We start from the raw sequence: 18,009 nt of genomic DNA, 5'->3' as shown, positions 1-18,009 counted from the left end.
GTAAAATAAAAGAATACAGAGAGACCCTGATTCTTGCAATTTATTTTAAAAAATGATTGTATTGTTTAATTTGTAAAAATCATCAAAGAAGAGACTAAAATATTCTTGGTGACCAGATATGATGAAAACTGAAGACATCTTAGTCTCTTCTACATATTTTTTAATTGCAATTTATGTTCCCAAGAAAGACGTTGCAATAATCTCATATGTGAATATTTCACATAAGAGATTATCATCAAAAGTTTGCAATGAAAACTAAAAGTACAGATTTTCATTCTTTTTGCATTAGCTTTGTGATTATATTTATTTTTCTTCCATGCTGATAATCTTATATATTTTTTTAGCATTTTTAATTACATTTTTAGTGCTATTTATATTTGCAATAATTTCATTCATTATTATATTCACAAAAATTATTACTTGCTTACCTTTTAAAGATGACAATAAAGCAAACATTTCAGTAGAACATTATCATTTAGGTATAAAAATAATTAAATATCTTTTGTGTATGAATGGTCTGAAGTTGGTCTGAAGAAAGTAAATTAATGTTTTTAATGATTATATAATATAATATATATTTTTTATAATTAAATCCATGTAAATTGAAAATATATTTTGTTAGAACAATGATGAGGCAATCCTTTAACTTAGAATTAAACTTCATTCTAATCTAAGACTATACATGTACAGTACTTGTTCACACATCCATAACTTGGTGTACGACTGAAAACAGGCCTCTTCTTGTTTCAAGTGGTCTTGCATGGGTTTTACCAGTTCATACACAGTTTGCAATATCGACACTTGCTTTAGTTTAGTATTTCCTAACATATTTTATGATTAATTTATTTTGCTTCAAATGCTTTTTAGTAACAAGTAAACATAACATGAATTGCATGCTTATTTGATATTGCTAATTCAAATTTAAACATTTTTAACTTAAACAAATACTAAATAAAAATTTTTAATTTTGTGTAAAAATGCTGCAATAATTGGAATTTTGGACCTTAATTGAAAAAAGTTCTAAAAATCCAGGACAAAATATATATTTAAAAGTTTAAGAAGACTTCTTAAACACTTGTGAAGAGACACAAAAAAGAAAAACTTTCAAAAGCATTTCTTTTTTTATGTCTTCACAGATGTATATTTTTTGCATTGTTTAAACATCAATTGAGATTTAGTATAAAGATGAAAAAAGCATGTAACAACAGGTCTTCATTCCACAATATGGATAATGTAATTTATATAATTGACTAAAACTTATTACATAAATTTGCAAATGCTAAAAAATAATGTTTTATTACACTAAAATATGATATTTTATGGCAGCAGAACATCATAAACTTACTTTAATATTAAAATATTATTATTATGTTTTAGGTATAATGAAAATTGAGTAGTTCTTTAAAATAATATATTAATAATAAATGATTTTATTTTTACGTTGTTAATTTAATTTGCATTTAAGTTAATTGACAATATTACATACATACATAAATAAATACTCCAGTAAAAAAATAGCATTTTTGAATTTGGATCTATATATAAATTGTGCAATGCATTACTGAATATATTTTAAAAATTTTAGTAGTTACTAATGTTTTTTTAAAAAACATCTATATTTTCAAAGTTTTTTGAGTCAAAAATTTGTGTGCACACCTCCTCTATCATATTTCAAGTTATCTCCCAACGGGGAAAGTAACATGAAAAAAATTATATTAAAAATTAAAAATATAGAGAACCATGGCAGTCTGGAATTCTTGTGTTAGATCCCACTAATACAGATATAAATGGGAAAATTGATGACATTTTATTTAAAGTTGAAGTGTGGTTTTTATGCAGACAATAATTCAGCAGTAATTTAGAATTATGAAATAGGTGTTATCGAATTATGATTTTAATTTGTATTGTATGCCAAATGCTTTGTAAATGAAAGAGATTTAAGATTAATGTACACATGTAACAAAATTAAAATGAAAAAACTGATTCAGTCATTTGTATCAACAAACATGGTTAATACAGTCTGTTATTAACAAAATTAAAACAAAAATGAATTTAATTATCATCAATTATTGTCTTAATTTTGTCATCTATATATATTGGCTTTTAATTTTGTCCTACTGAAATTATCATATTTATAAGAATTATATTAAATATTTCAGATTTCATTATGAATTGTTTAATTCTGTTTTAAAGCTTTGTATCAAAACACAGGCAATATTATATTTCTACATTTAACATTCATTTCCTTTTTAGATCAGTCTTTATGATAATTTTTAAAGGCTTATTTTAATTATTGCCTAATATAATTTTTTTTTACAAATTTATTACATAATGCTTTTTATTTTTCTTAAAAAGTGAAATATTTTTTTATTTTAGAACTACTGCGAAAGTCTGCAGAACATTCCTTAATTGATATGGTACAGCTACTCTTTTCAAGACTTCCTCAATTTTCAGAAGATAGTAAATGGATAGCCACTAGAAAAGTAAAGTGTATATTATTATTATGTTGGGTTAAGTGAGATATATTCGGTTAACACCGGTGGCTGTGTACTATGCCAGACCAAAGTCAAGGCATAGTAACCAAAACAGAAATTAAAGAAGTGTATCAGTGTGTGTGTCTGTATTCAGGAATTTTCTCACAATATGACATGTATTCAATATAGTGGCCTTCTGTAGTGTGATGTATGTGTTTCTATTCAATTGTAATGTGCACAGGCTTTTGTGTAGTGTGTATGGTATGACACCTGTAGAGGAGAGAACAATAGATACAATAAGCACCCTATCCATCCTCCACATATGCCTTATTTCCTGGGTGAGTTCTGTGTACTTGCTAATTTTTTCAGTGCATGCGTTTTGTATATTGTGAGTGTTTGTAATGGATATGTCTATAATGTATGTGATTTTATTGTGTTTGTCAATGAGTGTGATGTCTGGTCTGTTGTGGTAAATCGTTTTATCTGTGATTATGGCTCTGTCGTAGTACATTTTGTGCGTGTTGTTTTCCAATACTGTCTGTGGAATGTATTTGTAGTATGGTTCGTGGATGTGTACTAATTTGTGTTTCTTTTCAAGCTCTTGGTGTATTATATTTGCTACTTGATTATGTCTGTGTAAATAATCTGTCTGTGCCAAGAGCTTGCAACCAGAAGTGATGTGTTGTATAGTTTCTGGCATGATGTGACATTTTCTGCATGTGTCATTTGTAAGTGTTGTATCTTTGAGTATGTGTTTTCTGTAGTTTTTAGTATTTAGTACCTAATGTTTGTAGTTTGTAGTTTTTAGTACCTGATCCTGTATGGCAATCATGAATCCTTCCATCTCCCCAAAGAGGCATCCCAAGTTATTATTTTTATTATTATTTATTATTATTATTTAACAAAATTAGCATTCTGTATATGTAGTCATATTTTGTTTGCTTAATAAATTATATCAGTTACATGAAATTTGGCATATTGTACAGATACATTTAAATTTCGGATAATTTGAAACTCGATAATTTGAAGTTGTGATTATTTTGTTCCTTGAATTTCAAACTAATGAGAATTATCTATATATACTGTTGAAAGTACTTGTGTAAATAAACCTTTTCTGTAACATTGAAACACAGTTGTGTTGTGTTGTTAATTTTGTGAAGAGAGAATTACATGGCATCATTATGCTTTATTTTTTCTTTTTTTTATAGTGCTATCAATCAACGTGTGAGCTTGATCACCAATAAACAGCATATTTCCTACATCTTATCAGTTGTATTTAGCATTCAAAATTGAATGTATTGCCTTATTCTCCATGTATTTTAATTCTGCCATAGTCAAATTTTTACTTGTTTGGAATGTTGAAGAAATTTTTAGTAGGAAGAAAAATTTTGCAATAATAATAAATGTTACTGGAACTGTAAAATCGGATAGACAATCAATTAAATTATAACTTTGAATGAAGAATTAAAGTTTTTAGAGCACTGATAAAATTGATTGCAGATTATGTTGAAAAATATTGTAATGTCAAAATGAGTAAACATTGTTAGTAAAATTTTTCTGTCCTTTAGTCAGATTTTCCATTTATATCTGAACAATTATAGAAATAAATATTTTTCTGGATAAACATATAATTTAAAGTCATTTAATCTATTTGAAATGATATAACTTTATTGAGATATTGCAGTATTCCATGACTTCTTGTGGCTTATCTATAGTAATCACTTTATATATAGAAGTATAAATTTTTATAGATTATAATCTGTGTGTTTAATATGTTTTCTTAAATTCATTCTTTTTTATAGTTACATATGAAGGCAATTGGGATTGATTCTTCTAGAAATAGCTATAGAAGAAGATTGCACATCAAGCATAAGAAAATTAATCAGACTAATAAACTTGATACAAATGTTCAAAATTCATTTTCCAATGTTACAAGTCCAGATGATAGTGGTTGTGTTTCATCTATATCTTCACCTGAAACATTTTCAGATCAAAAAATGAATAATGAAAGTTTTGAGCAAGATATTCAAAATTATCAAGAAAGTTCTTCACAAGAAGAAATACTTGAAAATAAGTGTAATGCTGCTGATTCGCAATGTAATATTGACAGAAGTAAAAGAGAAATTTCTTTATATATGCATGATGATGATACCAATAGGAAAAGCAGTTTATCTCAGGTATTTTTATAAATTCTTAAATAAAATTTAATTCAATTATTTTTTATTTTTTTTATTTTAAAATAAGTGTGATTGAAAAGATTTAATATTAAACTTGATTGAGATAATTAAACTAAATATTTATTTTATATTTGAGGATATAACGAGAAATGGAAATCTGTCTTTCAGCATTGTTGTTTATGGAAAAAATAAGATGATAAATACATTCTTTTAATTATACAAAAAATATTTGAAATTTTCTTATTTATTTATGTGGTATTAACAAAGTAATAGCAGAAGCTAAGTTTAATTAAGGAATGAATTTTAAATGAAATTTAAGCAAAAAATCTAAGATTGAATCTAATAGTAATGTCACTGATCTCACCCAAACTTGTGCAATTTCTGGTGTGATGTTAGTTATTAGTAAAGAAAATCATTGATAAAAATTATATGCAAAATAAAATGAAATTTGATTAGTCAACTAAATACTTTTATTGAGCTTTATTACTTGATATCATTAGAATTAAGTTTTTTAGAATATCAAATTATTTCAAATTTGTACTTAAGGAACAAAATAAAATAGACCAATTACAGTAGATTAGTTTATTAAGAAATGATACATGAAAAAAAACTGTAGATGTTGAATTCATAAAAGTAAATAAAATAACACATAAATTGAATAGTTAGTTATAAAAGAAACATAGAAATAAAATTTTGTTAAAAATTGTTTAACCCCTTCTGCCCTACATTTGTTCCGTCCAGAATGGTGTTTGGAAAACCCATAAGTAATTAATTTTTTATATTAAATAATTATTTCCACTCAAATGCAAATCTGACAGCCAAAAAAATTGCTGGAAAATCATTCCTGCAAAATAAATACCCCCCAAAAAGTGTTTTTACAGAAAAACTATATAAAAAATTAAAAATAATTTAAAATGAATGCTTTTATTTGAAAAATATAGCTTCACCTATTGTTATTCTTTCATTTAATAAGGCGTAAAATTTTACACATGCAGTCTACATTGTTTACAAACCGGTTGACCTTGAGAACAGCTGGAATCAGCTTTTTCAGGTAGTTCTCATGTACGCCTCAGGGTAATATTGGTTTAAAGCGGGAGGGGAGCTAACTTACTGCATCCATGCAAACATAACACAAAATTTTCTATTTTTATGATATTAAAATACTGGGGGAACCGAAAAAAAGGTACAGGAAAAAATTTTACTGAATAAAAAACAAAAAAAAAACCTGCTGTCATAAAAAACATCCAATAGAGTTTCAAAAAAATTTTACTGACGTCAAATCAGTCAAATAGAAGTTTGGAACGATTTAATTAATTTGATTTTAAAAAAACTCCCATAAAAAAAACAATAGCACGATTAATTATCTAATTTAAAAAAATCGTCATAAAATATTTTTGCGGCCAAAATAATTCATGAAATTTGCAGAGATCATAGATAACGATGTATATATGTTGATCCATACATTTTTAAAAAAGTTATAAGTCAAGGCCCTTTCTTGAGGGCTCCTTAAGGTCCACACCCAAGATATCTCAAGTTTTGGATGATGCATCCTCACATGCAGCCTGAGATATCTTGGGTTATGGGCAGAAGGGGTTAAGGCGTCCAAAAACTAATGAAGATTCAACAACTTAAAAGTACTACAGTGGAACCTTGTTAATTAGTTTTTGAAGGACCACTAAAAAACTTCTTATGCAGGAATTGTAAAAAAAAATTTTATCTGTATAATAAATTTTATTTCAATATCAAGGTAATAGAACATGGTATAATGTAACATAGTAGAGTAGTAAGATGCACTGACTACAGCAAGTGATGAAGTGACTAGTGTCAATATGACATGTCAATAGTTAATGGACAGCACCAGTTAAGGAGTGTGGTTGAAACAATAAGACCCTAGCTGATTTAGTGACCACAATGAGTGTGCAAGGGTATGATATACAATATCATGAACATCTGGAGTTACTTTACTAAAACTTCACTAGTTTTTATGTGATAAAGTTATGGTGAAGAAAAAGACTATGATTCGTCTCCAACATAAACTTCTTAAGCGGGTAAAATATTGTTGATAAGACTGATATTTTGGGATTTCTTTACATAAGAAAACTTGTTATGCAGAAAATTTTAACAGACATCTTATGGTGTAAATGCCAGGAGCAGAGAAATTGGACTTCTCAGGCTGGAACTTCTTAAACAGATTCTACTGTACTAAGTTTTCAGAATAGAAAGTCGATAAGTTATTGCATCAAGAATTTAACTGTTTCTATGATAAAAATAGTATGTGATTATTAACATAATATGTAAGTTTGATAGCTTTCCAAACTAAGATTAATAAATCACCGTTAATTGGAAAGAGAGCAGGAATAATTGATGATGATTCATTAAAATTAGTTTGGAAAGCTTTCCAATTTAGAGATTATGTTAATAACTACATAGAGTGGTGTCTCATACTTTGAACTTAATTCGTTCCAGGAGATAATCTGAATTCCAAATTGTTCGAAAACCAAAGTAATTTTTTTCATAAGAAATAAGGGAAAGTGAAATCTTGCTGTTTTCAAGGTTATTTTTATGTGAATTTATTTATATTTGCAAGACAGCTCTTAGTTTTAATGGAAAGCAAATTAATTCATTCCTTAACCCCAAGCAATATTCACATTGATAACTTAAAACTGCAAATACACATTATTTAATGTAAAAAAGAAGACAATTACGTGCTCTAATAATAAATTAAAACTTGAAAATAATAAATAAAATACGTAAATAATATATAATAAAATGAAAATTGCATTTAGTGATTGCAGACTGCCAACTTTGGCATGTTAAACATGGCTGCCGCATGTGTACTACTTTCATGTTACACAATAAGTTCCTTCTTAATTTTAATTGTTGATACTACAATCTTACTTTGTTGCTTCCACACCCATTTTGGATCCATAGTTTATTAGCAAGTATTTATTGTGACATGGTCACAGTGCTGAGCTGCAATTTTTAATCATATTTTTAATTGATTTAATTTAAAATACAGTGGGTGATCGGTTAACGAACATAATCCATTTCAAGACTTTGTTCACTATCCAAATTGTTTGCTAACAGATTATCAATTTAACATAGGTTTTTATGGGAATTTGATTGATTTATTCTGGAGATCCCAAAAAATAAAAAAATATATACTTTCTTACTATGTTTATTTATATGTAATAATAAAAATACATACATATACAGTCTTGCATTTTTATTAGTCATGTTTTTTTGTTTGTGGGGGTTAAAGAATCTGTCTAATGTCAATTTCTTTTCTCTCTTCTTCAGGATTTTCAGAAGTAATTAATTAATAGCATTGTAATTGTAGAGATCCCCAAGCCTATTAACCTCAACCTGGTTTATATGCCATTTTAAGACTGTCGATCTGACATCCCCCATTTCTTCAAAAGATCTTTAACTAATAGCAGATATCAGCAATAATCCTCTTTTTCAGAAGAAAACATATCTCGCTGAGTTTCTTGGTGTTCTTCTGTTGTCAGATCCGTTTAAGGTTTCATTATGAGCTCTTCAATGGTTTTTATTTCTCAGATGTGATTTTTGTTACTCTTTAAGCTGCTTGAGTCTTCTTGATTATACTGTATCTTTCTTACATAAGATTAAACTGCACCCTATTGTAGATTTGTTCAAGCCATACTGCCCAGCAACATCAGACATCTTCTGCCCACTCTTTACCTTTGCTATTATACTCTCATCTTTTGAAAATAAAAACCGACGCAAAACCTAACGAGTATCTGCCCGACAGTCACGAATACTATAAAAGAATTTGTTTCTGTCAGAAAAATAAAAGGCTGGACTTACAAGGGAGTATTTCAAAGTTTGAGGAATACTATCTGATCAGTATATATCGGATTGAGTGTCGATGTCAACGTCTTCCGCGCTCTGAAAAGTTTCGAATTGTTACCTGAAGACAAGGGAAAATCTATCGGTATTTGCTATTTCCGTTGCTTCTTTTTATATTTGTTCGGTGAAGTGTTCGTTATCTGATCATAAAAATCTTTCGTAAAAGTGTTTGTTATCTGATTTGTTTGTTAACTGATCTGTTTAATATGTGAAATATGTAGAATATAGATACATAGATATAGATGTAGAATGTAGAATAGATATAGATAAAAGTGTACAAAACACAAAGTAAGAATCTAGTTAGTGTTCTTGTTTCAAACTAAGAGTAGGAATAATCTGGAAAAATTGAAATGGCATGTTAAACAATCATAAAAAGTGGATTTGTACAGTTTTACGTATAATGATATGTAAAATTGTGTTCATGGAATTGAAAACCAGGAAAAGTTCCATCGTTTGCTAATTCACCATATTTGATAACCTTGCACAATGTAGGTCCCGACAATGAAGGGTTAATGGAATGTTACTGTAATAATAAGAAGACAATTTTATTTTGGCTGAAAGTTGGTGTGTAGAAACTCTTTCTTAACACAAAAATAGAGTAATAGCAGTAACAAAAGCAGTAGCAGTGTTTCTGAAACAATTTCTGAATTGGATGTTCAATTTCAAACCTAATTGCAGCATTGTTTTGTATAAGTTTTAATGCTGAATCTAATGTTTCAAAAGATACAGATTACCATTTGAAACATACAACCAAAACAAAGAACAAGCAATCACATACTTACATGTACTTGATTGCTTGTTCTTTCTTTTGGTTGTATGTTCTTTGGAATTAAGCACAAGTTCTCCATAGCAATTTTGTGTTTACTTATAAGCTTTATACAAAATATACATAAGCATAATTACACTTTACTTAATTATTTTGTTTAGAAGTAAGAGTTTGGCAAATGGAATAAATAATTTAATGAAATTTGTTTTAAACTTTGTTTGTAATAATATTAATAATGTTAAGAGTATTTTTTTAAACAGAAGTTATAAGTTTATTTCTATTATCTTTCCACAGTCAGAAACATCAGAAAATGCAGTTTTTGAAAAAGAATGTGACATTTCTCAAGTAAGTAATTTACTAATAAAATGTTTAAAATTATATTTCATAACATGTATTTTTTAGAAATAATTTTATATATAAATAATTTGTGAATACTTTTAACTCTTTCAAATTATTCTTAACCTATTTTTAAATAGCTAATAGCAATATTTGTCAAAAATGAAACTTTTATCACTGTTAGGATATAAAACATGCAAAATTCATATTCTGATGTTTTTTGGCCATATTCACTAACAACATTTCAAACATCAACTGAAACCTGATGCATAGCAAATAGACACCCGCAATTGCCATAAATAATCGAGCTATATTTTGAAAATAATACAGGTATACCTCACCTTATGTCAGTAATTGTCCTGTAATTGTTCCAGGAGAGGCGACGTAAGTCGAATTTACTTGTGTAGTTACGACATAAGTCGAAACTACGGTGGAAAAGACCGCTTAAAGACCGCTAAATAAGACGACAACACAGAAACACAGATGTTTTCATGTTTCGTTCTCTAGGATTTATGATGATTATATTAACATTTACTGTAAATGTACATATTTTATTATGATTTTATGTGCTTTTGACGCTTTTCTAGTGATATTACGACTTCAATATTTGTGGCGGATGGATGTAAAGTCGAATAAAATGACTTAAACTTGATTTTTATTTTTCCATATACTTTTTTGACAAACGACGTATAATCAAGAATGATGTAACTCAAAACGACGTAAGTCGAGGTATACCTGTAATTATGAATTACAAATAAATTTGGCACTAGAGGAAGGCGTTAGGCACCATCTTGTATTAGAGTTGTGAGTTCAAGTCCCATTTTGGGCCAATTTTTTTTTCCAGTTTATTCTAAATTAATTAATTAAATATTATAATTATTAATTTTAATACAAGATGGCATCTAACGTCTCCCTCTAGTGCCAAATTTATTTGTAATTCATAATTATTATTTCCAAAATATATCCCGATTATTTATGGCAATTTTGGGTATCTATCAACATGTCAAATGGATAATTTTGTAATTGAAGATTTTGAGCTGGTAGCTTTAAATTAAGCATTACTTTACTTTTTCGAATGTACTGACTCAATCTATCACTGGCTTACTAAGTCCTCAAACTGAAGTGAAGAACTATGTTATAAGTTTTCAGATTTGTCTGAAGGTGTTGGGATGTGTCCGTGCAAATTATCACTTGCGAACTAAGTACTTGACTTAAAAGTTTATTAGACAATGAAACTTGGAACGTGAATGGGTTACACTTAGGGAAGTTGAACATCATCAAAAATGAAATGAATCAGTGAAGATCAATCTTCTAGGCATCAGTGAAGTTTACTGGACTGGAAGCGGATTCTTTAATTCCAATGATTACATCATCTACTACTCTGGAAATGATACCACTTGGCAAAGAGGAGTAGGTTTCATTCTGTCTAAGGAAGATCAGTCACACCATAGAAAGCTTTTGAACAATTGACAACAGAATCATAGCAATCTGTATCAAAGGGAAACCTTGCAAGTTTGCAATCCTGCAGATTTATGCACTTGCTTCTGATTCAGAAGAAGTAACAGGTTTTGTTACTTCTTCTTCTGTTTCTTGGAGTTCCTACAATGAACTCCCAAGAAACACTCATCAGACACCAAGAAAAGATGTTGTCTATGTCATTGGAGATTTCAATGTAAAAGTAGGTGAAATGGAAGAATCATGCATTGCAGGAAAATTTGGTCTTTGAAAACAAAACGAGTCAGGTGAATGACTGATTCAGTTCTGCTAAGAACAGCAGATGACTGTGATGAATGCATGGTTTGAACAGCCAACATGGCAATTGTATACATGAACTTCTCTCAATTGAGAATATTGTAACCAGATTGACTACTTCCTGTGCCAGCAAAAGTGGAAAAGTTCCATTTTGGCTGTGAAAATGTATCCTGGCACCAATTGCAGAATGGATCATGGACTGCTCGTTGCCAAAGTGAAATTAAGGTTTTTTAATGTCAAGTGACCATCAGCAACACCAAAATTTAATGTCGAAATGATCCCATTTGCCTACGATATAGAAATAAAGAATAGATTTGACTTGCTCAATTTCATAGAAAGAGAACCAGAAGAACTATGGAAAGATATAAAAGTACATATCAATGAAGTAGCGCATCAACTCATTCCATACAAGAAGATGGCAAAATTGGTGAAATGGATGTCAGAAATTACGATAGAAATAGCAGAACAGTGAACACGAAAGGCAAAAATCATTGGTAACTGAGAGGAAATGCAAAGATTAAATGCAAAGTTCCAAAAAGAAGCTAGGAAAGATAATAGAACATTCTGAGAAGAACAGTGCAGGAAAATGGAAGCAGCAGCTCAGAAAGGCCTCATTAGACAATGCTTCATTTATGTGAAGAAAGTCCAAACACTATTTTTCACAAGCAAGGCAGCAGTCAATGGCCAAGATGGTCATGAATTACATGATCAACAAGCAAAGAAAGAAAGATGAAAGATGGAAGGAATACACAGAACAACTTTACGCCAATGAAATGGAAGCTGATACCCAAGGTATTGAAGAAGAGGAACTGACAGAGCTGGAGCCAGACATCTTAGAAGAAGAGGTGGCATGTGCACTCAAACAGCTGACTAGCCACAAGGCCCCAGGAGTCGATGGAATATCAGCAGAGTTACTGAAACCTTTACCATTAAAAGTTTTGACAGCACTGTGCCGAAGTGTGTGGAAGAATGGCCAATGGCCAAAGGATTAGAAAAGATCTGTTTTTATCCCCATACTTAAGAAGAGCGATACCTGAGATTGCTCCAACTATTGTATCATTGCTCTGATTTCACATGCTAGTAAGATTCTACTGAAGATCATTCAACAGTGTAAATACTCAACCATAGACAGATAGATGCCAGATGTACAGGCAGGTTTCCGAAAAGGAAGATGGACACGTGATAATATTGCTAATCTTCGTTGGATGATGGAAACAGTGAGGAAAAACTAAAAAAATCTATGTGTGCTTCATTGATTATTCAAAGGCTTTCGATTGTATTGATCACGACAAGTTGTGGAAGTGCCTCAAGGAAATGGGAATCTCACTGCAACTCACCCAGCGCATACAATCGTTGTATACTGGACAAGAAGCCACTGTAAGAATGCCATATGGTGATACAGACTGGTTCAAGATCAGAATGGGTATCTGCCAGGGCTGAATCCTTTCACTATCGCTATTCAATCTGTATGTAGAGGTGGCGATGAGGAAAGCAGATTTGAATGAGTCTAACATTGGAGTGAAAATTGGAGCAGGAACATCGATAATCTCCAATATGCAGATGACACCACGCTGCTCACGGAAAGTCAAGAAGATCTTGAGCAGCTGCTTCTGAGAGTCAAGCACGAAAGTGCAAAGGTAGGGCTGCTTCTTAACTTCAAGAAGACCAAATTAATGACTACTGCATGGAATATGAAAGTCAAAATAGTGATTAATGGTGAAGAAATCGAGGTAGTGGAAGATTTCATATTCCTCGTTTCAAAATCGCAATCAACTGAAGCATGTCCCATGCATGCACTATTGGGTTCAAGTCCGGTGAGCGACTGAGCCAATCAAATTGTCGGATATCTTCTGTTTCAACGTACTCATCCACTATGCCTGCCTGATGGGGATGAGCATTATCATTTATCAGAATGAAGTCACTGCCCACTGCACCTCATATTGGTCCAGGATGGCATCCTGATACACTGCACCTGTGATCAAACCCTGTGGGAAGACATGCAGGGGAGTGTGAGACCCCAGGATGATGCCACCCCACACCATGACTCCTCCATCTCTGTACTGGACCAGTTCGGTAATGTTCTCTGGATGGAACCGTGTCCCAGGTTCTCTCCAGATGAAGACACATTGTGAATCATTGCTGAGACTAAACCTGGATTCATCTGTAAACAAGACGTGACTCCATTGCTCCTGGGTCCATGTGTGATGTTCCGTGGATCAGTTCAAATGCACTCTTTTTTTCACTTGGTTTAATGGAACATATCTTGCCGGTCTTCTGGCATACGATGTTCCTCAGCTAACCATCTGTACATTGTAAACTTTGAAATGTATACTGTAGCAGCTGCAAGATCTCTAGCAAGATCTGAGGTGGTGCTGTGCCTATTGCATCTGGCTGTTAGGCGTAAGTAATGGTTTTCTTTGCCGGTGGTACACCTTGGACGGCCTCTGCCACACCTCCGAGTGATGTTTTCACCCTGCTGGAATTGTCGCCAGACCCTTGAGATGACACTTTGGGGGACACTCAATGCACGTGACACTTCCATTTGGGTCTGACCGTTCTCCACTCATCCGATGATTCGTCCACGCATAAAATCATCCAAATGGTGTCTCTGCACCATTTTCCTGCACGTGCACTACCAGTATGGCCACCAACACTGCTGTGTGTATTCAATCTGTGATGCAATGAACACAACTATTGGTGTGTTGAAACTGTGCATGGCACGTATCTGACTACGAGTGTGTAAAGTGCCACCAAGCGGTCGGTTCGTGGATCAAGTGTGACACACAATCAAGGACTCAAACTAGGAAAGACTATATGACTTACCACTGTTTCCCGACATGTTTTCTATGTAAATGCACATTATCCTTAAGTTTTTCACATGAGTGTATCATTAGAAGTATTAGTATTAAATATATTTTAATCTGAAGTTTTTTCTTGTTCGTTATTTGGCATTTATAACACTATAAGATGGTTTTTGTTAAATAGTAGTTTAATGTTATTTTTGTTGCTAATTTGTTTTATTTTTGATTTATGTAATAATGTTCAGGCCACATTGCATTAATCTGGTATATTTCATGAATAATATACTACTAAAAATAAATGAAAACATGAAATTTCAAATAGTAAAAATAAATAAGTAAGTGTGTTGATAGTATTTACTTTTTTGCAGAATATTATTATTAACTGTTACTTTGTTGTTTCAATTTTAGCAATCAGAGAATCAAGAAATGAAAAATGAAAGTAATAGTATAACTGAAATTTATGATCTTAACATCAAAAGTGACAATAACAGAATTAACAGTCATAGAGATAGCGAATATGTTAATCCACATGGTGTACGTTTTACTGCTCAACAAATACCACAAGAAGGTAAAATATAAAAAAATATTTGATCATTAATTGTAAAATATATTTAATTATTTTCGTTATGATTTACTCAAACTGTGTATCACATAATTTTAGAGATTTGCAAGCAACTTTTAAAAGTTCTACAAAAATGTTTAAGAAATTTTTATTTCATTGTTTTTACTAAAAATGGGGAAAATTTTCTAAACTTTATCTTTTTTAAATATAACAAGTTTTATTATTAGAAAATGAAAACAGCATTGAATGGAAGTTTTTTTACAAGTTCTTTATTTTTTATTACTTTTTCAAAAACCTATTCTGCAAAAATAATACTCAGGCACGATGGTTTCTCAGATGTTAAATATTTATGACTGCTTTAGAACAACAAATACACACACCAAAAACAGTATCAAATTAGTGAATCTTATAATATAATCAAGATGAGTTGATGATAATGAGAGCAGAGCCCAAATGCTTAGGAGTTGAAAGTTGGTGCCAAAAGAGTAAAAAAAAATTAAAAAAACAAAAAACAAATTTGGTAAAGGGTAGCCGAACCTGGCATCACTATATACACCTCTGTATATGCAAACTAGCATGTGTTTGCATATACAGAAGCGTGGGCATCCTTAAACTTTAACATCTATTTTCTTAGTACAGTAGAATGGTTTGCTAAAACCAAATGTTTGAATTACCATACATTTATAGGTCAAACCAGTTTGTTTATAGAAGGAGAAAATCTACTCAAAATGGAACATTTATTATAGTATCACATTTTATTTTTCAAATCAAAAAGTGTAAAAAGCAACCATAGTTGGAAATAGGGTTATTTTTTGAGAGTTATGGAGATAATTTACAGTTTGGTTTAATGAATTCTGGTAAAATTTTTGTTTTGCTTTATAGCATGAACATTAACCACTCAGCAGTGAGGGACGTATATACACGTCGAGGGCGATCGTGTGGCAGTGGTAAGGGACGTATATATATGTTAAATTCTTTTGGGGTATTGCCAAAAACTACCGTGAAAAAAAAATTCACATAAAAAATGAATTATGTAACAGTAAAAAAAGACTTCTCTTTACTAGACATAACTGTTTACAAAATCTTTTTCCGAAACGGTAATGAGAAAAAATGTGTCAAAAAATACTTTAAAAATTTTCCACATTTATTCTCCACTACCTTGGGTTAGCACCATACCTGACTATCCCACGGTTGAAAGGTTAACAATGTGACAATGACATTTTTCCAGAGCAATGGCAGAATTAGCTTTAATTTGAGAATTAACTTTATTGGTGTTTGCTTTAAGACAAGTTGACTGTATATTTTTCTTAAAATGTATTCTGCAGTCTTAGTTTTTCATATTGCGTGAGAAAACTTTCAAATAATAATCATTTCATTTTGTTTTTAAATGTTCTAAATTTACTTCAATTTGAAAATTTTTAATAAGTTTAAAGGGAAAAATATTAGATGAGGGTAATTTTTCTTATATTTATAAATATTTTAATAAAAAAAAAAACATTTTAAATTAAAACAATTTGAAACCCTCATTGTTTTTGTATTAAAGATTTGTGATTGTAGTAGAAAAATCTTTTGATACAATGATAAATTTCAGATTGTTCTGTAATATGATTAATGTTTAACTGTAAATTTATAATTTTTACAAAAGAATACAAAACAAAATTTTTGCAAATAGTTTGATATTGTACTGTATTTTAATAATAATGTATAGCAAATTAAATACAATTTGTTAAATATTTTTTGTATTTTTTTGTTACTAAAAATTACATATATTGTCTTCTAACAAATATTTTATACAAATAAAAACTATTTTTTACATTAGGTTCTGGTCCTCTTATACCGTATGGTCTGCCTTGCGTAAGAGAATTATTTAGATTTTTAGTCACGTTAATAAATCCAATTGAACGACATAATACGGAGGCAAATTTCCACATTGGTTTAAGCCTCCTGACAGTTGCTCTCGAAGCTGGTGCCAATCAAATAGACAACTTCAATTCTCTACTAACTTTAATCAAAGATGATATGTGTCGAAATCTGTTTTCCGTAAGTAATATAAAATCTGTAATTATTTTTACTTAAAAAGTGAAAAATGTATTTTTGTTTACAGTAAAACCTCGTTACTTCGAAGCTTAAGGGACTAAAAAAATCACGATTTTGAATTATCCACACTTTTTTAAATCTAATTTTTTTTTGTAATCCTCAAATAAAATTATGACATTATCTTATGTAATTTTACCCATTTCGTTATAAATGTGTTATTATTATGAGTTATTACTTAGTAAATTAAGCTATTTCTAAAAACTGTCTGTTGGCATGTACTTAATAAAGGGTTAATTTTAATATTTAACAAATTTTAAAAACTGCTTACTTCTTACGATTACAGATAACGGTTAATGTTACCTATGGTGCCAAAATGGCGGCTCATCTCTGATTCCAGCAAACAGAAGAAACAGTGGGGATGCACGTTCTAACCTAACCTAACCTATTCTAATAAATTACCATAATTATTATCAACCAAATTATTAGAATAGGTTAGGTTAGAACAGGGGTGGTGAACCTATGGCACGTGTGCCCAAAATGGCACGTAAGAGAAAACATCTGGCACGTAATGTATCATATGACTAGGGATTGCAAATGCTGGATCCCTCATCCAGCAATCCAGCTGGATCCAATGCATTCTTTGGCCTGCTGGATCCAGCGCTGCGGATCTGCAATACTCAATTAACTTTCTAAATAATGGCGCAAAAGTCCACGATGTCGGCATTGCCACTTTGCTACGTGCGCTATTACTTGGTGGCGAGAGTGACGTTGCCATTCAATGTGGCACGTGCTTCACCCCCTCTCTACACTGCACTGTCTGCCCTTTTGCCTCTGCTGATGTAATTGCTAGTTGACTTTCCGCTCTTGCTAAATAAAGTGTCTTCGCACTAAATAAAATAAGTAACTTCTCTCCTAGTCCTGGTGCATAATTCTAATTTATGGTCAGTTTTGACATCAATGAATCACGTGAAGGAACGATTTATGATTATTTGATGACCCCGAAACCAACTAGTGTAGAGGCAGAAAGGGCTTTTTCCGCAGTGAAATATATATGCAATTTATTAAGAAGTAGGTTGGGAGACAACACCATCAATACCATTTGTTTCTTGAGATCCTACTTCCAGAAAAGTCAAAAAAATAACAGAAGTGATTGATTTAGTTTTATTTAATCCTTTAAAATACTTCATTCAAGACAAGACTAATATTTTATAACTTCTATTCTAATTTTATT

At 30.7% G+C, this 18,009-nt stretch overlaps 1 protein-coding gene across 1 annotated transcript in view; it reads left to right on the top strand.

Moving 5' to 3' along the window:
- garz (Sec7 domain-containing protein garz) overlaps window positions 1–18,009 on the top strand; it is a 170,712-nt gene that overhangs the window by 21,117 nt on the left and 131,586 nt on the right. The window contains exons 5-9 of the mRNA XM_067285351.1: window positions 2,377–2,483; window positions 4,277–4,651; window positions 9,585–9,635; window positions 14,588–14,747; window positions 16,561–16,781. Coding sequence (XP_067141452.1) covers window positions 2,377–2,483; window positions 4,277–4,651; window positions 9,585–9,635; window positions 14,588–14,747; window positions 16,561–16,781 — 914 coding nt within the window. The remainder of the gene's footprint in view (window positions 1–2,376; window positions 2,484–4,276; window positions 4,652–9,584; window positions 9,636–14,587; window positions 14,748–16,560; window positions 16,782–18,009) is intronic.

The sequence above is a fragment of the Centruroides vittatus genome, unplaced genomic scaffold (assembly GCF_030686945.1).
Source record: "Centruroides vittatus isolate TY-2023 unplaced genomic scaffold, ASM3068694v2 scaffold_2520, whole genome shotgun sequence".
Taxonomy (NCBI): Eukaryota; Metazoa; Arthropoda; class Arachnida; order Scorpiones; family Buthidae; genus Centruroides; species Centruroides vittatus.
This window is presented reverse-complemented; position numbering and strand designations above follow the sequence as displayed.